This window comes from Biomphalaria glabrata, chromosome 7, assembly GCF_947242115.1.
Source record: "Biomphalaria glabrata chromosome 7, xgBioGlab47.1, whole genome shotgun sequence".
Taxonomy (NCBI): Eukaryota; Metazoa; Mollusca; class Gastropoda; family Planorbidae; genus Biomphalaria; species Biomphalaria glabrata.
This window is the reverse complement of record NC_074717.1, coordinates 33,620,100-33,642,104: the sequence shown is the minus strand read 5'-3', so window position 1 is coordinate 33,642,104 and position 22,005 is coordinate 33,620,100. Positions and strand designations below refer to the sequence as shown.

At 36.1% G+C, this 22,005-nt stretch overlaps 1 protein-coding gene across 2 annotated transcripts; it reads right to left on the bottom strand.

The window, feature by feature from the left end:
- Window positions 1-483: 483 nt before the first annotated feature.
- Window positions 484-20,110, bottom strand: LOC106076438 (uncharacterized). Of its 2 annotated transcripts, XM_056034258.1 has the most exons (16): window positions 19,971-20,110; window positions 18,428-18,542; window positions 16,875-16,974; window positions 16,122-16,268; window positions 14,468-14,544; window positions 13,474-13,634; window positions 12,800-12,863; window positions 10,938-11,029; window positions 9,700-9,879; window positions 8,153-8,305; window positions 6,897-7,061; window positions 5,743-5,810; window positions 4,713-4,755; window positions 1,544-1,607; window positions 966-1,042; window positions 484-634 (listed from the first exon to the last, which is right to left on the bottom strand). In XM_056034258.1, exons 2-16 carry the CDS (start codon window positions 18,540-18,542, stop codon window positions 569-571), a joined length of 1,572 nt encoding a protein of 523 aa, XP_055890233.1. In that variant the 5' UTR covers window positions 19,971-20,110; the 3' UTR covers window positions 484-568.
- Window positions 20,111-22,005: the final 1,895 nt, after the last annotated feature.

Sequence of the window (22,005 nt, the reverse complement as noted above, 5' to 3'; positions counted from 1 at the left end):
CCCCTCGTGGACGTATTGTGGAGATTTCCACAGTGCACTTCTGGATCTAACGTTTAGTGTTATACAGCATCACTTTTCTTCTATCACCAACCATTGAACATTTTTGAATGAAGTTTAAAATTCAAAGGAAATAAAAAAAAAAGTAATAACACACTTCATCCTTTCGTTGTTTTGATTGTGTTTTTAAATCAGTGGATTTGTTCTTCGGTCGTGAGCTCAGAGCGACGGAGAGAGAGAGTTAGACGTCATGAAGTGATTTGATCCAAGTAAAAACATACAAGAGATTTCTGAAACTTAACGTCTGCTTTGCGGTGCACCAGTGGGAGCCGATGCAAACAGCCTAAGTTTGTGCCCATTTGATATCAGAATTAATCATTGATTTCAAATGGTGTTGGTGTTTATGCAATACAAATTTTGTTACAAAATTAACACAAATACTTTTTTTTAAATTTTGAATAACAGACAGACAGACGAAGAGTAAAATATTTTTAAAGAATCCATTTATGCAGAGTTTATTATCTCTTCGAGTTTATTGGCGATTTATCGTTTTTACTCTTTTGTTTTGGCATCAAGGGAAGAAATTGAGGTAATCCTCCTCCTTATAACTAACATCAGTTGACACGAGTATAGACCCCTGAAATAATTAAAATACTCCTTTAAAATTTAACAGCTAAAACAAAGCAATGATAAAACATTTTGTTTTGATAAGCATGGAACATGAACACTAGGGGTACATTAATTTCACTAAAAAACACATTTGTTAGGCTTACTAATAGGTTATAGATGGTAATACCTAAAAAAAAAATAACACCGCCACACTAAATTCTTATATTAATTACTGGAGGTATATAGGTACACGACATTATACTATTGTATAATTTCATAACTGCTGATTAGCTAATCCTCTAATTCACATTGATAATGACTGAGAGTTCAAGACATAGGTGAAGAAATGTGAACCTTACATTTAAGTGAGTCAGGTTAGATCTTTCCAGCTTGGTTCCTTCAATGTTAAATAGTGGAAGTCCAAAAGTTGCGAGCCCTTGTGGAGACATTAGTAAGAAAGATATTAAGTCACAGATATGCATTATGTCACACACTCATTATTCGGCTAACAATTAACGCGTAGAAAGAATAAAGTGAACATTGTATGTTTTCAGCCTTAGGACCGCAATGGCCTTAGGGAGGTATGAAGCGTGTAACCCTCTCATCTTTTTTTAAAAATGTAAGCCACATTTTGTATGCTGTTTTTAAGTCTGATTGCTATTCTTAGGTCTATATGTTGTTCATAAGTCTCTATGTTGTTCATAAGTCTGTATGTTGATCATATGTTGTATGTTGTTCATTCATAAGTCTGTATGTTGTTCATTCATAAGTCTGTATGTTGTTCATTCATAAGTCTGTATGTTGCTCATAAGTCTGTATGTTGTTCATAAGTCTGTATGTTATTCACAAGTCTGTATGCTGTTTATAAGTCTGTATGTTGTACACATGTTTCAAAACTAATGTAGAACAACAAAGAATCACATAGTTTAAGACTTACTCTTCACTTGTGGGATGAGAAACAGGTCTAAAAGAGTGCTTACAAATTCACTGGTTTGCGTCACCTACAATAATAGAATTGTATATAACGATATCTTAATTATCTTTAAGCCTATAAAACGTGTTTAATTTTTATATTTATCATTATTAATATGGCTGTGGCATAGTGGGTCTTATCTGCTGCTTTAGTAAGTTTTTTTCGCTCTGGTACAAACTTGTGGAACTGGTTGGGTTGGGGGGGGGAGTGCCTGGGCTCTGTTCTACGCCAGGAAGCGAGGATTGGACTTATTAGCCATATACGAATTTATAGGGAAAAAAATGTGGTCATCTTTGACCACGCTAAGAAAACACAAGTCAAATGTAGAATTAAAAAAAAACTCTATTCTGTATGGGGATTCAAACTCTAAGTTAGGTAAGTAAAAGTATTTTTGGCTACTCAGCCACACTATCCACTACATACTATTGTAAATCAGTTCCCCCGCCCCTTACTAACAATTGTTTTCCATGTGCGAACTAGTTTAATTTTTTGTTTATTTTGGAGGGCGTAAAATGACCCCTGAAGTCTGTTACTGTGGGACATTTGTTTAGGATTTTCTAGATAAATAGATTGAAGATTGTTTTCTTTGTGCGTTTGTGGATCAGAGTTTGTGAATTCTATATGGAGTATTGTAAAGTATTTCTTTTACTGGGTTTAATGACAACTGTATTGTGCATCAGCTAGAAGTCTGCAATCAGATTGATAGCGGCGTCCGAAGAATCGATAAGTTCTTTTTTTTTTTTTTTATTGCTTTAACCCTTAACCCACGTCCTAATAAAACTTTTAACTCTATGTCTCCCAATCGTACTTTCTCTTCCCTCTACCCCATCCCCCTGTTTAGATGTTCTCACACTATATATAAAAATCTTGGGAACAGAACGGCTGTAAGATAACATGGAAAACTAACACAAAACAAGCTCTTAAAAAATCAATTCCTAAAGCTGATGCTGGACTATAAATTCTTATTCTATTTAATTCTTGTAATGCTTCATTATAGTAAGAAATCTTTCCAGTGAGTTTCCACAAGCAAGTTCTTCTATTTAGAGTCCTGCTGATGATTTCTACATAAGACAGTGCACACAATTTACACGAATGTCTATTGACAAAGCTTAATTCAACTCACTCTGTCTGTCGGGTAAAAGCTTGTATATGTTATTTCTTAGACTTCCAATCCCAAATTAAGTTGAAATTTTGCACAATAATTTATTTTACCTGACAACACGAGAATCACTTAAAAAAAACAACAACCAATTAGTTAATTAACTATATGTAATTATTTTGTTTGGTATAGTGAACAAGTGAATGAAATTTTACTTGACTGAAGTGGTGGTATAAACTGAATTATTCCCTTTTATACGTCGCTGCTTTAGAGTAAGTTTGAAACAAAAAATAATAACTATACAATCTTCTATTTTCATAATCAATATTTTGTTAGGAATATCGTTAGAGATGTTTTGGAAATGATGAAGCATACAAGTTTCACCCAACGTAACCCTTACCTTTTTGAACCAATAAAAATTGCACTTTCAATATTTTATGACCAATTTGTTACACCTAATACTTCTTCAATATGAAAAACTGTTACGTGAGCAGTCAGACGTAATACACGGTGGTCAAGATTTTAGACAAAGTCGTGATATGATTACACGGGAATATACTTTTAAAAAATGATCATATCTTATCTTATATAATACAGACGTTACTTCAAAACAGACAAGGTTACAAAGACAGTTTGTGTGGAAACACAAACTTAAAATCGGCCCCCTTAGTTGTCCTCCCAGGCAGGCTTCAATATTTTCAGAAAGAACATCCGAATGAAATTATATAAAAGACAAATGAGAGATAAGAATGGAGAAAGAAGGTTGACAGATCTTATGTAGTGCCCCAACGGTGCAGCAGATCAAAGGATAGGTGCAAGTGAATGTAAAGTTAGATGTGAACCTGGCCTAACTAGTTCCCCTTTCAGACCTTGTGGTCTATAGGGCAGATGATGTAAAGTTCATCTGTTTTTATGGCCTACGGTTAACGAGGGTGTCATGTAGCCAGCACAACGACCAACCGCCTTTACTTTTCCTCAACTAATGTCAGGTACCCATTAGAGCTGGGTAGACTCAGAGGCGCCCAAGGATTCCGAAGTTGAATATCCCAGTCTTCACCAGGATTCGAACCCGGGACCCTCGGTTCTGAAGACAAGTGCTTTATCACTCAGCTACCGCGCCTCTCCAGGCCTAACTGAAGTCTTATTAAAATTGTAATTGTTTTGAAAAGGCTCAATCTCTTATTCGAATCTTCAAAAAAAAAAAAAATTCCGCTAGAAAATAAAAATTTTCACAAAAATAAAGTTTATTAGATTACTATTCGTTTTAAATTAGGTCTAACTTATAATGCATACTAATTAGCTTTTTCTCTTTAAAAAACTGCTTGCATAACTGATTTTAAAAATTAGATTTTTCGCTTTCAGGAAAAAAAAAAGTAGCCGTTGCATCAGAACTTTGAATGGTCTAAAATATTGTGATGTCGGATTTTCAATATCTTTTCTAGTTTACGAGATCTAAACGGGACAGACGGACAGACGGACAGACATTTCACACAAAACTAATAGCGTCTTTTCCCCTTTCGGGGGCCGCTAAAAATGATTACGTCCTACGTGTCATGCATATATATATATAGATATATTAATTTATATATATATATATGTAATTATATATATATATATATAAGGGAAGAACTGCATATTTACACGCATATAGCTCAATACTGTAATACTTTTCCCCTTTTCGCTATCAAACAACATTTATTAACAACCACTAATTAACTGACTAATTGGTTAATTTTTCTAATGATTCATGTTTCGTTAATCATAATAAATAATTGTGCAAGGTTGTAACTTGATCCGAGAATGGGAAGTGGGAGAAATAACATTTACAAAATTTTGTACCAGACTGACAAAGGGAAGAAGTGAGTTGGTATAAGCTTTGTAAAAAAAAATATGAATAACAATTTATAAAGCATTTCCTAGTTCTCGAGCGATTAAACTATCCCTTGCAGCAAGACTCAGGGACTCTATTATCTAGGCCACCTTGTACTAACATTAATGTGGGCAGTGTTCTATGCAATCTTTACAAGGACTTACATTTGTTTGCAGAATGATTGATGTTAGGTTCTTGATCTGATAGCTGAAGAAGACAAAAAAAATTATAAGGATGTTTTATAGATATTTATTGAGATAAAGCCCTAGATAGGTCATTGAAGTACATACTGTAGGCAAAACTTGAAATTTTTTTTCTGAACCAAATAAACTGAATTTTTATTGACACATATCTTCATGTTTTCTAGACCAGTGCAGAATTAGCCAAACTAGAATGGTTCACAAGATGTTAAAAGACTTTTTATCCATCTCCCAAAACATGTGAGTCTTTTGGACTCGCTGGTCAGTTTGTAGACAAGTCCCTCTGCCATCAGATGTACACATGCAATCCATGTCTCATAAAAATAACATACTCATAGTACACGTATAACGTCAGTCTACACACACACACACTAATATATATATATTCAAACACTCAGACGTTATAACGAAGGCCAAAGAAACAAATATTTTTTTTTCACATTTCAAATCAGGTGCCAACTCTAAATTGAAGCTTAGCATATGAACACTTTTTAATTTTAACCTTTCAATTCTGTATAACTTTCTATAGTGGCTATATGTTATATCTTGATCTGATGGAGAAAGGATTTATTAAGAAAAGGTGAAAAAAAAAGGTGAAAAGATAAAAAACCGATATGGCACGCTCGTGGCTATACATTGGTTATACCAGCTTTACATTTAAAAAAATATCTTTCGGATGTTTCATCAGAATTGAAGATAAGTACATTCTTGCCCAAATCTCCCGCGGAGGTCAGGGTTTCGAACCCGTGATCATCGAGAGGACAGTCCAGAGCGCATGCCAGACGACCAGAGCTAGAAATCAGTATGAAAGCTTATACAATAGATTGTCGTCAAAATGTCAACATATTGACTTCAACCACACCACCTCCTCACAACTTCACTCACACAGGTTTCATTTCACAACTACCATACAACTCCCGATGTGCACCCTCCACACCCACACACAACTTCCAACACTCCTCCTACAACAAGAGACGCAGTGACGTGGTCTAACCTGTATTGTTGTATTTTAGCTGCCAGTCTGTTTCCTTCAACGTAGCTTGTTCCATTCAGGTTCAATACCTGGTACAGTAACAGAAGGACGTTACAAACATCTATCTAGTCAACACATAAGTGATAGAACATACACTCTTCAGTTTACACTATAACAAGACGAAAAACATGAAGTTTCGAGCAGTCTGAACATTTCTTTTTTTTTATCGTACTATCTGTAAAGAAAGTACCATTAGGTAACAAAAATATAATGTTACACTAGGTTACATAGTTACATTAGTACATGTCTCAATTGGTGTATATTAATAGAAGGTTGTATCGGATAACGCACATAAGGCGCTCTTGTTTCTATAAACGAAAGCAATAAACTAAAACACATATTTTATGACTTAATATGTGCTTTATGAATACTATTCTTTCTTTTACAAAGCTTATTGATATCAACTCACACTCTGTCTGTCTGTCTGTTTGGTAAGAAGTGTGTACACGTTATTTCTCCCTCACCCATTCTCAGATCAAGCTGAGAATTGCACAATTATTCATTGACATAGACAAGACATGAATCAATAATAATAAAAAAAAATTAGCCAATTAGACAATTTATGGTAATTAATTAATTAGTTAATTAATCAATGTTTCTTTTATTTTCTGAGCCATTCAAGCCATTCAAGTCTTCGCTTGCTTGGTCATGTCGGTCAGTTGGTGGACAATCGTATCTCGAAAGTCATCCTTTATTGACAACTCGCAACTGGTTCAAGAGAAACTGGTGGTCAGCATCTCCGATACGTGGATGTAATCCAACTGGACCTCAATGCAGATGATATATTGATGTTCACTGCTGGGAAGACATAGCCCTATACCGCACTATGCTATGCTAACTAAGAAAGCTATGGACATCGAAAGAAAGCATTGATGTCTGCTCTGGAACGAAAAGCGTGTTAAGCTTGAAATAGCTGGCTCCTCTACCCTCCCCCCAAGCAAATGTCACCTTAACCTGCGATACATATGGACGGGAGTGTCTCAGAGAATATGGCTCCACACACAGTCACGTGAAGGAGCGTAAAAGGAAACGAACTGTAGTCGTTCCACGGGTGAAGGAGGTCAACAAGCCATCACATTTGGTGACAGTGTAATGCAAAACGTATAATCACTGACCATTTTAATGTTGAGCACACGCGCGACAGTATCGTTGGTCTTCACATCCAGGTTCAGGCTTCCGTACAGGGTGACGGCCAGCCCTTCAGCCGTCAATACTATGTCCGGAACTTGGTAGGACCTAATGGCCACGGCGACGTCAGTATTCGGGTATCTCTGCTCTATCTGTCAGAAGTAAAATGAGATTTGAATACCAAACGTACTTTTACTTATAACAGTCCATCTTCAAGGGAGGCAACTCAATATCAGGAAAGCGGAATAAAAAGGGAGGGGGGTAGGTGGTAAAGGGCGAGGGAAGCAATAATGTAATAAAAATAGTGTATTAATTGAAAAAAAAATCACTTCTAGATTGGTGTGCAATCTTTGAAGAATAAAAGATAATTACAGCGCGCTTTAAAGCCAGTTCGGTGGTAGTGTGAAATGTTACGTTAAGAGGTATCAACAGTTAAATTAAAAGAATCAACTGTCCATTTGCCACACCATACAAAACATCTAGCAAATTTTTTTCTCTAAACCACTCTATTGACAAATAGTTAGTTAATGTCACAAATATAATAATTACTTACCACAAAGTAGCATTGCGGCACTTCAATTAATTAATTAATGGTTTATTATTAGCAAAACAATGTTTCATTGTTTATTGATGATCTTTATACTCTTTAAAAAGTCATCATTGTTAAATAGTTCTTACTTTGGTTTTCTTTGTCTAAAAAAATATAGTCCAACTTTGATTGAACAGTTATGATGCAAGAGTTCCCCTTTCAGACCTTGCAATCTATGGGGCAGATGAAAGGTCATCTGTGTCTGTGGCCTATGTTTAACGAGGGTGTCATGTGGCCAGCGCAATGACCAACCGTCTTTACTATTTCTCAACTAATCAGGTACCCATTACAGCTGGTGGAACTCAGAGCCGCCCTTAATATCCCGATATAAAAATTCACAGTCTTCATCAGGATTTGAACCAGGAACCAGATGAGTGCTGAGCATAACGTGCCTCCTGGGTGTGGCACAGCCCTGAAGGTAGCCACCGAGGCATCGTGCGCCCCTTGCCCCCCCCCCCCTAACAACGCCTCTACCCTGAACCATTCGATTAGGAAGCCAAGTGCTTTACCACTAAGCCACAGCGCCTCCCCATTAAGACAAAACAGTTGCAAAAGCAATTTATAAAAGTTGTACTTAAACACAGGGGAATAGAATGGTGCCCACTCGCCCCCTTAAACATCCGCCCTTGATAATGTCTTAGGGCGTCTACCTACCTCTTTGATAACACATCCTACACATTGTTTATCAGGGCACGAGGTACGAAGGTAATCGTCCAAAGTGTCTTGAGTCAGACACGAACTGAAGCGAGAACTTCTCGGGTTGCACAAGTAGCGGTCACGATTCAAGTCCTGTAGGCCAGGTAAATTCTGTCAAGTGCAAAACAAGAAAGTTGTCAACAGAAACAATGCCGTAAAAAATCAGGAGAAACTACAACCAAATAATTAACAACAAAATCTAATTCAAACATTGGAAGATTAAGGACTTATTACTGCACATGATTAATGGATGCAGTGGCGTAGCTAGGATGGGGGGAAAATCCCCCTATTAAATATTATGCCATTTTTTCATGTCATTAATTTAAATGTCAAAATGCAGGGGCCCCCTAAAAAGGTCAAGACTCCTGTCGGGGCGTAAGCTATGGTATTCTAGCACCAATGTTTATTATGTGCACAATTTTTGAACGCACTTTCTTTGTTGCCTTGCTTTTAAGCTTTTGGAGGGGTTCTGTTATTATGCTGATGTAACGTTTCTTTCGTCTGTGTACCCCTGTTTAGGGTGAGTATCTAAGGCATTACTTCATTTCGCAGTTGTTTCTCTGCCATAGTGTATTAGACTTGGCCCTTTCAATTAGTCGCTTCTTACGTCTCTACAGGAAGTTAGTTCTGGGATTATCAAGTCTACACTAAAGACTAGAGTTGGCACTGGCAGTGGGTCAGTGTTGGGCGTACTAATGTGTTGAGTTGTGGGATATCAAGGTGCGGAAAGATTGTTTAATTAATATAACCACAATATTATAATGTTTTCAACTCAATGATATTACTCCATCAGTTTGTCATAATAACTTACATTATTATCATTAAACTATTACATTGTTGACAGCGAGTTAATTATTTATTGTAAGCACGAAGGTGCCTGTTGAATGTCAGGGGCCCGAGGAAACTAGCTAAGGCTTTAACACAACCCTGACAACTCCCGAGTCTCAAATCCTTAGCTACGCTTTTAACTTACGTTTAAGCTTGCAGTAGACTTGAATGTAATCATCCTAGATCTTCGGAATCAAATAAAATGGCGATAGACCCAACTTCAATAGACCTAACTCTAGTAGACTTAAATCTGGTAGACCTAACTCTGTTAGCCCTAACCTTGGTAGACCTAACTATGATAGAAATAACTCTAGAAGACCTAGAGTACACCTATCTAACTCTGGAGGACGAAAATTATTCTAATAGACGTAATTTTAGTAGACCTTTGTCCAGGAGTTTTAGCCTCTAGTAGCTCCATCTCTCGTAGACACCCTAGTTGAGAGTGACATGAACTTCGCCAGTTTTAACCTCACTCTCAATTCTTAAACCTAGTTTACTCCCAAAAATATTTGTTCTATGTCTTGAAATGCTTTATTTATTTAAAGAATTCAATAATTGAAAACGTCTGCATGCAGTTAAAATTGCCTACATTAAATTTCTCTCTATTCGACTATTCCCAGAACTCGGATCTTTTGAGGCCTTCCTACGATGTGTACCTAACTGGCCTAACTACTTACCTTGTCGCGCGTCAGAGTATACTGCAGGTAATCCTGGGATTGAGCAGTGTAAGCCAAAGTTTTGGGTGTGTAGTCAGACATTAAGAAGTACACCATGCTAGAGTTATCATGTTGAAATTCTGGCAACTCTGAAGGCACGTAAGGGCTTGGCTTCTTGTCCAACTTCCAGTAGACCTCTCCCTTGGTTGAACAGAGGATGGGTTAGTTTAAATAGTACTAGCCGACCCGTGGCGTTGCATACGCCGCTATTTAGTGACGGGTGAACACTTCCTGAAAGACACAGTAGTCCAAATGGGGTGGGTTTGGGCAAACGACTGTATGCGCATGCCTGGAGAGCGAGGAAGGCGCGGGTGCGGGCGGAATGGGGCGGGAGGAGGGTTAGAGAGTCGACGTGCGTTCGTGGTGTCCCACATGGTTAGGCGACGTAGAGAATTATATATACGGACAACATTACTTGTTCTTCTCCCCCCCCCCCCCTCTTTTTTTTCTGAGCCGCGCTCTCTATCGCCGCGGAAGTTACGTGTGGTTTCTAGTCCGACTTGCAGAAATAAAAGAGTTATCTTTCCATGACTTTTTCATCGAGGGCTAGAGAGTCGGCGTGCGTGTGTGGTGTCCCGCATGGCTGGGCGACGTAAATAACTATATATACAGATATATATATATATATATATATATATATATATATATACAGATATTAGTATACACGATTAGAAATCATTAGAGTGACTCTGACTCATGACTCAAATCTCTTTGGAACGTTTAAACTATTCAGCTTTTCAAAACTTGGGATGTTCGAATTTCCAGGAACTATAGAGAGTAGCAGAAAGATCTTTCTGTAAAGGCAAATAACATTCTCTTTGTCTGGGAATAACTACATATATTGGTAACAGAAAGGGAGAGAATAGGTTTTTAGCTTTTACCTTTCGAAATGAAGAAAAAAAAAAGACCAAGTATGATCTGAAAATGACGCAAACAATCAAAATGATTAGCTAGTTTAATATATACTGGGGAAGGGGACTGAATTAGTTGCTATCGAGAAGATGTTTAATTTAATTTTTTAAATGATGTAATAATATGATTTGTAGGGCTGGTCCTAGAGACAGAAATATCACATAGCGTAGAGACTAAATGGCGAGAATTAGTAGATTCAAAAGCATTGAAAGTAGACGTCAAACTCTGGTAACATGAGACAGTGGATAAAGAACATTACAGCAAATTGAAATTCGAAAACTTCTTACCGAATGACGGGCTTCCATATAATCTTTGTTGAGTTCTATTTTTGAGGTATAGCCATAATCAATCACGAAGGAATCAGCTATTACTGAGTAAACTGAAAAAAGAATCATAAAACAAAATTCTTAGCTTAAAAACATAAAGTTAAAGAAAATGAAAGTGGTTTTAGTCAGTAACTAAATAATGGAGACAGACACATTGTCCAATTACAATATTTATTTACCTAATCATATCCGTTAAGTACATTAGACAAATACAGTAACACTGTGCTTCACAATCACTTGGCTACCTTCTTCAACTTCACCTATCTATTAGTCTGTCGGACCGTTGGGGCACCACACAAGATTTGTCATCCGTCTTCATTCATTCCTGTCTGTCGTTTGCCTTATATACAACCTTTTTCAATGGCAGGCCGTCCATTTTTTTTTATGTTGTCTTTCCATCGCTTTCTATGTCTTTTTCCTGGTACTGTTCCCTGAAGGAAGGTCTTTGCGAGCGCAGAGGACCTTGAAATATGGCCATAGAGGTTTAGTTTCCGTTTTTTTTCTTACACTAGTTAGCAGGTCATCGTGGGGTCCAGTCGCTGTAGTAACGCTGTCTCTAATCTCTTTGTTTATGATGCGGTCTTTAACCCTTAAGATGCGTGTGGTACTTTAGCCTCTAAACATGAACATTGTAATTTCATTTTGTATGTCTTCATTGTAAAACAGCCCAGCACTTTAAGGGTTAAATGTGATACTCTACATTGTGCTGTAGCATCTTAATTCCACATTAAAATTATGTATTCAAATTAAATTACAAAATTGGTGGGTGAGTAAAGAGGCGATATCAGAGATAAATAAACACAGGGATACAAACAATGAATTCATCTGTATTGATAATAGTCAGTATGACAAATAAATAGAAAACAATGCTTTTAAAATTTGATTTTATTAAACAAAAAAAAAAGGGGGGGGGGATTATAACGTTTACAGAGCGCGTTAGTCTAGATCTTCCTTCTCGAATAGATATTTATTGCTTTATTTTATACTACATGCTTTGTCTTGAGATGGATAAAGGCAAATAAGAACAACTGCACATTTTCGCCCGACACATTATGTCCAACAGTCGTACAAATGAGATGCATGTTTCTAACATTTGCCATTATTTCAATGACCACGATATTTCATTGAACCATGTAGTAATGTACAATCAGGCGTGGAGAAATTTTGATATTACTTATGGGTGTGTGATAATGGACCTCATTCACCAATCGTAAATAAACACATTTAGCCACGTCATAATATTGATAAAACAATGAAAAATATGTATCACGTGACAACCACTATGGATGACATACTTTGTATAGACGATATAGAGAAACACGTGGCTAAATGTTGTTTGTTTACTATTGGTGAATGAGGTCCATTGTTTACCAGCTTCCATCAATAGTTGATCTTGCTGAGGTTATCACGCGTCTAGTGATTTACCCCCTCACCTCCTCTATTATACCACTTCCCCACTCTACTGCCAAATTGACGGATAATTTTGTACTCCGGAAAAAGGTTATCTGCCATTGATCTGCCCCGAAAAGCGACGATTGATCCTCGTCGTTCCACTAGACTATATATTTCTGTTCGTCACCCTAAATGAACAATAATGGTTGCCTGGTCCTGCAGTATTCGCGCTGGACTACCGTTCGGTCGACTCGATGTCCCGGGTTCATACCCTTTCCGCTGCGCCCCCCCCCTTTCGTCATGCGGGAGGCTTGGACTAGGAAGTAGATTCTCTTTAACTCTGTAGGAACATCCGAAAACATGTCAAACTTTATTCCCAAGAAGGATTATGCGTTACTAAATTTGACAAAGATATTCTTTAGTTTACTTACACTGTATATTTTTGGTCTTATTAGCAGCGTTCACGTCAATAGCTTTAATTATATATCTGCAGATCTGTACAGAGAAGTAAGTTTTACAGCGCATATTTATTTGTTTTATATATATGTGAAATACATGTAGGACTAGCATTCACAAAGCTGGAAAGATCTCAATGAAAAAAAAATTCTCATTCTGAATACTAAGCAAAATAAAGTCTCACACTGAAAATATACAGAAAAGCAAGTAATAAAGAATATTAAAAAAAAATTATTTCCTACTTTATGTTCGAATAATCAAATGAACTAAACAAAAACATTATTGTTTGATTTTTCTTACGCGTATCTTGCCTCACCCTTCCATGGGTCGGTCGTAGACAGATAAGCTATTACTGATACTTAGTAAAAGAAAAATACACTATGATTGTTAGTTCCCTGGAGTACCATTTTAGAATCACTGGACTTAAAAAGTATTTAATTAAAAAAAAAATTAATTCAATTATTTATTAACAATCTTTCTGAATTGTTTAAATATAAAACAATGCGGCATGAGTTTATGTGCTACATTTCACCTCGATAGGTCAATGAAAAGTGGTCAAAATAAAGTACACAACGATATGACTACAACAAAACTAGGAGTTGACAGTGAGATATCAAAATAACTAAAGAACTCATGATCGAGTAGTCACCTGTTCCTGTATTGTAGTCTTTATGTAGTCTGAGAACAGAAAGCGTATTAAGTTCAACAGCCACTCAAAATCTCCATTAAAAACTACATTGAAGGTTTTAATGTTTACATTACAGCCCAGAGTTTTGATGACTGGCTGGTAGAGGTCTTCATAGTCAGAAGCTGAAAAGCAAATGAAAACACTCTTAATCGCTTTGATTTCCTTTTTTTTTATTTTTGACGTGATTAATATTAAATTAACATAATTAATATTACATTTTGGAATGTTAGGGCATACAAACTTATAGTATAAACACTGTCATGTTAATTTCAAAATACCAACTATACAACAATTCATTTTATTTTAAGTTCTGCAAAGAAAGCAGGACATAACATTGTACAATATGAACTAGAACAAAATACATATTAACATCAAGATTCTGAAGTGAAAGTTTATTAGTGCCGGAAGCAAAGGAGCGTAAATTACAAACAAACATTTTATAGAGTTGGGATAACGCAGTTATGGTAACCTAAAATTACACAAAACACAAAATATAATTTCTTCAAGAATCCAAAAAATGAGCCTAAATCGTTGGCCTACTTGTGAATCTCACTTCTAGTACAAAATTTCAATACGAGGTCTAGTGCTGGGGACTCAGCATCCACATACCAATGTCAGACCTGGAGACTCATACCAATGTCAAACCAGAAGACTCATACCAATGTCAGACCTGGATGCTGATACCAATGTCAGACCTGAAAACTTATACCAATGTCAGATTCAAAGCAAGACAGTATCAGAAATGGGAGCTATAAATAGCACAATAAGCAGTTGCATAATCTGTAAGAAAAACAAAGACAAACGCCAAGAGCAAAAGCTGACAACACTGCTACAGATCCAACCAATCCATGACATGTATGATGTCCAACCAATCGATGCCGTGTTACGGCCGTGTATGGGATCCAAGTATGCAAATTAAAACAGAAAATTTCTAAAAATACAAAAATATACTTACATAAAGAAAGCTTCAAGACTATCTGTATTTGATCCAATTGTGCTTGTGTATAGCCAGAGATAGGAAATTGAATACTTCTATAAAACACATAGAAACAAGGTTACAAAGACAGTTTGTGTGGAAACACAAACTCAAAATCGGCCCCCGAAGTGGTCCACTGAGAGTCTTCACCAGGATTCGAACACGGGACTTCCGGTTCCAAGTGCTTTTCCCCTCAGCCACAGCATCTCCACATATTCATTTAGCGTACACTTATATTTTTTTAAATAATAATTATTAACCTTATCCATACATTCAAAATTAATAACATGTTACATGTAATAAAGAGAAACTAAAAAAGATTTATTCTTCTAACAAAATTAGATAAATTGGCAACGCGAAAAAAAAAAATTCTTAACCTACTTTTAGCAATTTTAACAATTGAGTACAAAGGACTTAACAAGACTTTCCCCCCGCAAATAAAAATTAATCTCCATTGTCATTTCATTATCATTTGTCATACAAACTAGACATAGATGTTATTAGATCTAGACCTAGTTTTAGATCTAAATCTAGATTCAAGATCTAAGACTAGGTCTAGAACTAGAACTAGATATAAGATTTAAGTCTCAGATCTAGAAATAGATCTGAACACAAATTCAAAATTGGCGATGAAGTGGTCCACCCAGGCAGGTAAAAAGGCAGGTTTCAATATTTTCAAAAAGACTATCAGAATGAAATTCTAACAAACACAAATGACAGAGAAGAATGGAAAAAGAAGGTTAACAGATCTTGTGTGATACCCCAACGGTGCAGCAGGCCAAAGTATAGGTGAAATTGAATGTCAAGTTAGAAATGATTATCTAATTGATCTAATTGTTTTGTAAAGGTTCAATCTCTTATTCAAAGCCTCAAGAAAAAAAAAATTCCGTAAAAAAAAAATTCCTTTCGGTAATTATTCCGTGCATCCTCCGTCGCGCTATAATATGAATAACTACTTATTAATTGTTGTTTTAAATTATGGTCTACTTTTATATACATATTAAATATATTTTTCTCTTAAAAAAGTAACCTTTTTTTATGTGTAAATGTAGTAGCTAGTATGACAGAACTTACTAAACTTAGCAATACATATGTAAAAAAAAAAATGGCCATCGCTAAGAATGTTACTTCTTGCTGTTAACTCTGTCAAACCAATGATGGCGGTCGCTAAGAATGTTTCTTCTTGCTGTTAACTCTGTCAAACCAATGATGGCCATCGCTAAGAATGTTACTTCTTGCTGTTAACTCCAAACCAATGATGGCCATCGCTAAGAAACAATGTAACAGAGGTTTTGATTGGATGCTTAAGTGAAACTAAGGCTCGAGCCGCGTTCAAGGAATTCACACCTCCATGATGACCTTATCAACCAGTGATGAACAAACTATGACTCGCGACCAACTTCGGCCCAGTGAAAATTTCTGCCAAGCCCATCACATATTTTATAATAAAAATATATCAAAACAATTTCACTCACAATGTAAAAAAAAAAGTTTTATACGAATTGATCTCTGTCATAAGAACAACGCATTCAAAGTTAATATAGAAAATACAATATCAATGGGCGATATCTGGGGTCCATCATCAAATTTCAAACAACCAGCAAGTGCTCGAGAATGTCAAGGAGAAACTCACCCATTTAAGAGTCTGTAGGATGCGTCATACTGTGTAGCCAGATTCACAGCCAGGTCACTCGCGACTACAGTGATCTCCCCACCACCCGATTCGCTGCCACTGAGTGAGATATTCAGTTTGGGTGGCTTCGCGGATTTCACTTCAGTACTGGGGAAGGAAACAGGGAATCCATTGTGTGTGTGTGAATGTGATTTTGTGTGCTTATAATTAATATGGATAGTTCTACATGCTAGTGTATTTCTTCAACTTTAAATTGTGAGATCAATTGAGTATGACAAGAACGTCTTAAATAATAATGCTTGGTCAAGGTAAGTACTGTCGTGAAACTCAAATAGGTTGTACAAAAGTTACAAAATATTATATGTGCATATGATATGTCAAAGTAGTTACATTAAATTCTTATTTAATTTGAAAGAAAAAATATATGCGCCAGGCTATTATATTACACAAACTTTACGTTTATTATATCTAAATATTATTTATTTCAATACTGGTCACTACAGTATATTTATAAAGGAGGATCTAAAATCAGAATAAAAGAGTAACCAAATATGTTTAATACAAAATGATTGGCTATTTCAAAACAACAACTGTTGTCTACGTGTTTCTGTGTTCACAAAGAAGAAATGGAACAAAGGAGTGTCTATATGTACACAAAGATGCCATAGAAAAGATTCGACGTAATCAGATGTTCAAAATCTGTTAAAAATATTTCATAAAAATGTATTTAAAATGCGAAATATAAGAACTTACTTTCTGAGTTTATAGTACAAGCCTCCATTATTACCTTCGATGTCTTTAATTTTCAGATTCCTTACGATGTATTCTATTTGTTTACTAGCGATTGCTCCAACTGAGGGTAAAATATTTGACTTCATTTGTTTACCATGACATATAATGGGAGAGATATTGCTGTAGGTGTTGCTAGAGTACTAAGTATGTAAAGAACTAGTTTTCTATGACAAGCATTTTCATTATTTACAAGTTTGAAGAGATTATTTTTTCAAATTGTAATTTTCGATTTTTATATTAAAAGTAGAAAAACAGAATTTTTAATACAAATCATGGACATCTAGATATAAAGTCCTATCATTGGAATATTATAAAGTGTAGTAGATCTATACATTTATTTAACCAGGATTCTTTCTCGGGGTTTTTAAAATCTAACATTCATTAGTAATTAAGAGCAAAAAAAAAAACAAAAAAAAAAAAAAAACTCTGTAAGTTGTATAAAGAAAGTTATTTTTTTCTTGTTTGATTTAGCTTTTTATGTGCGCTTTTCGTATTTAAAAAAAAAAAAAAAGAGATTTGTCCACGCAACGAGAATTAATATCCCATACACAGAACGCAGAAAAACGATTTCTGGCTATCTTTAGAATTTTTTTTTCTAGTATTTAAAACACGTTAAAATCATCAATTTTTTTTCCAAACAAAAGAAAAAGATAAAACCCTTTAGATTTAATAAACATCCTGTAACGTCCATTTAGATTCCAATCTATTTGCAATTAAAACCCTTCTGTACGTTTGTGTGGTCTCTTTTTGATCATATCCTTTAAACCGTTTTGGACACAACCGTGGGAGCTGATAGCACTCATTCAGAGCCCAGCTGTCAAAGTTTTCTTTTGAGCGAAGGGGGTCAATGGTAAAAGTTTGAGAAACATAGCAATTGTATAGACCGTATAAGGGGATTTAAAAAAAACAATCTACTTTCTACATAATAATTTCTGTTATTTTCTCTAAAAATTAATTTTCTATTCTAATAAAGTTTTAATGTTTGAGTCACGTTCAAACACATATCTGGGTCGTGGTGGCTATCTCTGGGGCGTGGGGGCTATCTCTAGATCGTGGTGGCTATCTCTGGGGCGTGGGGGCTATCTCTAGATCGTGGTGGCTATCTCTGGGGCGTGGGGGCTATCTCTGGGGCGTGGTGGCTATCTCTGGGGCGTGGGGGCTATCTCTAGAGTGTGGTAGCTAAGTGGTTAGCCGCTTTGCTCCCAAATCGAAGGAGTTTTGGATTCAAATCTTGGTAAAGACTGGGGATTTTCAGTTTCGGGGTTACCCAATGGGTAACTGACACGACACCCTAATTAACCGTCGGCCAAAGAAATAGGTGACCTTGACTTCGACTAACCGATAGATAGCAAGGTCTGAAAGGGCTTCTTTATTTTACAAACACATCTCCGGGCAAGCATTGGTAGTATCCAATAACTTATCACTGTCTATCGGATAGAGAATGGCCGCAGCAGTATACACAACGCGTGTGTGGCCCACCCTGATAAGTACGCCGCTGACAAAGTCATGCTTACTGAAACGTATTCCTTTATCTGTCAGTCTGATCTTGACACCACAGTTGACTGCCTGACACTGCCACTGTGAGACTAGCACCAGGAACACAACTGTACAGTACAATCTGACCTCCATCTGGTGCAGGGGGAAACATTGTAGGGGAAATAATCACTTGCCTAGATTCTTCATCTCAAAGTCTCTCTCTCTCCCTTTCCCTCGCTCTTTCAGAACTCTTTCTTATTCTCTTTATCCGCTTTTCTGTTTCGCTCAAACATCTCAAACATTTTCCCTCTTTCTGTCTCTTATTTCTCTCTCTTCTTTTTTTTTATCTCTTCTTATTTGTCAGTTTCTATTTCTATTTTTTGATTATCACACACACACATTTACATTAAATGTAGAGAAACAGATAGACAGATAGTTAGATAGACAGATAGATAGACCGATAGATAGATAGAATTATCACACACACTAATTTACATTAAATGTAGAGAAATAGATAGATAGATAGATAGATAGATAGATAGATAGATAGATAGATAGATAGATAGATAGATAAATAGATAAATAGATAGATAGATAGATAGATAGATAAATAGATAAATAGGTAGATAGATAGATAGATAGATAGATAGATAGATAGATAGATAGATGGATGGAATGCGCAGTGGTTGAATGGTTAAGTGGCTTGGCTTCCGAACCTGGAGTCCTGGGTTTGAATCTATATGGAGACTGGGATTTTGAATTTCGGGATTTTTTAGGGCGCTCCTGAGTCCACCCAACTCTAATAGGAAACTGAAAATAGTTGGGGAAAGTAATGGCGGTTATTTGTTGCGCTGGCCACATGACACCCTCGTCTTTAAAATTGGCCAAAGAAAAAGATGACCTTAACATAATCTGTGCCATAGATCGCGAGGTCTGAAAGGGGAAACTTTTTTTACTATATGTATATGTGTGTGTGTGTGTGTTTGTGTGTATTGTGTGTGTGTGTGAGAGAGAGAAAAGGGTATTGCAACAACTTTTAAAAAGTAATGTGTTTGTTCTGTTTAAACAAAAACACAAACTATGTTTCTCTACATATATCCCTATCGTCAGCATACAGATGTAACTTAAGCATCGCCTTTAAAGCACGATAATGAAAGATTTGTGCTTATTTTTTTTTTTTTTCTAATCTTTGATGATAATAGAATTTAAAAGTTCTTTTAAAGTTATCTAATATATAAAGCAAATTGTAAGGCGCGTGTTTTTATGTTTTATGTCCCGAATAGAAATCAAAACCATTTGACCAACTTGATAAAACTTGGCATATATGTTCCTTAGATCATAGTGAAAACAGTAGTGCGTGTGCAATGACCCCCCTCCCTCCGGCCAAAAATAAAATAAAATTGTTAAATTTATTTCTATTAAACAGCGAAACTCTTTTACAAATCGGGTAAAGCGAGTCATATTCGGCCAGTATAATATCAAATCAAAAAGAAGATTTATTTTGTATGTCAATATTCAGAGTTTAAAAACAACTTCATATTCTTTTGAGTGATGTAGAAATAATCCAAAAATAAAAGTTACCTCATGGATCAGCAACAAACTCCAAACCTTACCAAAAAGTTTTCGCAATTTAGTTTTACTGGAGGCTAATGTTAATTAAATGTCCATTCTGTCAATAGATCACCCGGTGTTGATTGGTTTAGATGGGTAAGTGGATCTCGTTAATATAGAGGTGTGTCCACAGGAATGTAGTCTTTAGATATGAAATAGTAGCGCTCAAACATTTTGTACAATTTAGACATTGGGTACGTCGAAATGGCTTAAACAGTAGAGTCAAGGTTTATATGACATTCCAATAATGACTTTTGCTGTGCACTCTGGTCCTATCCTCTTTGTGGACAACTGGGGTGCAGGTTGGAAAAGGGGGGGGGTCGGTAATCTGAAGTTTCCTTGCTTTCATTGGTTGCTCAGCAAATACAAATTAACATAAGTGAAATGCAAAATAAAAATGCTTTGAGATTCGAGGCACCCTCCAAACTTGTTAAGTGGTCAAGAAGTTAACCCCTGACAGTGGTAGTGGAAAATAAAATTAAAATTATTGCTTGTGTTCATCGTTTGAGAACCGCTGTTACCTAAGTGGTTTTGTTGTGTAAAACTAGTCACTGTACTCCTGCGTGCTGTGAGCTTTCTGCACTGCCGGCTACCGCTGTTTAGTGTCAAGGTCATAACATGTTCCTTTTTCCAATATTGACCACGAAAGAAGTACATGGACGCCGAAGTAGCAGAATACTCATGGAATTACTTTTACAGTTACATAGGGTATAGGAATGATTGTGTTAGGAATTATTTCCGTTAGTTTTCCTTTCTTACAATATACAAGTAGATGTTAGTCATTCTGATGTGGTACTCTGGTCTAGGACTAGGAATTATTTTTGTTTTTAGTTTTAGAGTTAATTTAAAAATGTGAATTTATTAATTATTTTCATAAGATTAGCTAGACCTGATTAACTTAAGAATGTACATCAGTAAACAAAATGACCTTTGGGGCACGGTAGAGTCCGCACGCTTGAGACATTTATGCCTATATCTTTTCTTTAGTCTGGAAGGTTTCCTAAAGGTTTCTCTTTTGTATGTTTAAAAACGTAAATCCAGTCAAATGGAGAATTAGCTCGCTTATGTCTGTAATGTTTGTCACACTAACGAAGCAGGCTTTTAGTCATTTATTTTGTATCTGGAATTGATTTTCAATTCATCAATACATTAACAGTTTATACTCAAGACAGAAAACAAAACAATGTTTTGAAGACTTCCGAGGACGCAGTCGTCCTGAGTGACTGTTTTCCAACATCTACTTCTTCCTACTTTGAATCACCATTGTTGAGACAGTTCGTTGTTATAGGTTATGATCCCCAACTCAGTTTCCAACAGCCTGATTCCCCCCAAACATGAACTGTTCCACGAATCCAACGTGCACGATCATCACCCAGTCATCAACAAACTGTGAGTCTTGTGGGATCGGCAACATGAGGGGTTGTCCAGTGATGAGGTCTGCGGATTTTTTTTTTAGGTGGGGAGAGTGTGTTTACTAGCTGAGAGTTCACGGTTAATTTCAAGTATTATAAATGTTTTATGTCCAATATTGTATATTTAAAACTGGAGTAATCAAAACAATCTTCCCGAATGGGCTTGTGTTATATGTATCATTATGGAAATTTCCTGCGCAAACACGGCCATTAATCATAAAGCTGTCCAGGGGACTATTATTCTTCATATATCGGATGACCATGCATTTCCATCAGTGGGCTTCGCCAGTCTTTCCCATAGAAGCGGAAGGGAAGGATGCTCAGCCAATCTAGGATATTATGAAATAGATTTCAGATCAAACCAAATAGAATTCTTTTTTTTACGTAGCTACACATGGAAGAATTTAATTTTAAGTCTACTTTTTTTTTTTTAGGAAACCTCAGAATTTGCGCTATTCAATTTTAGCTTTATCATCATAGGAATCCTTGGCCTTAGGCTCTTTTCTTTGCATCTTTTTTGGGCTTTATATGCCTCTTTTGTGGGCTTTTTTTTATAGTTTTTTATTTATAAATTCTCATAATTCACAAGTATT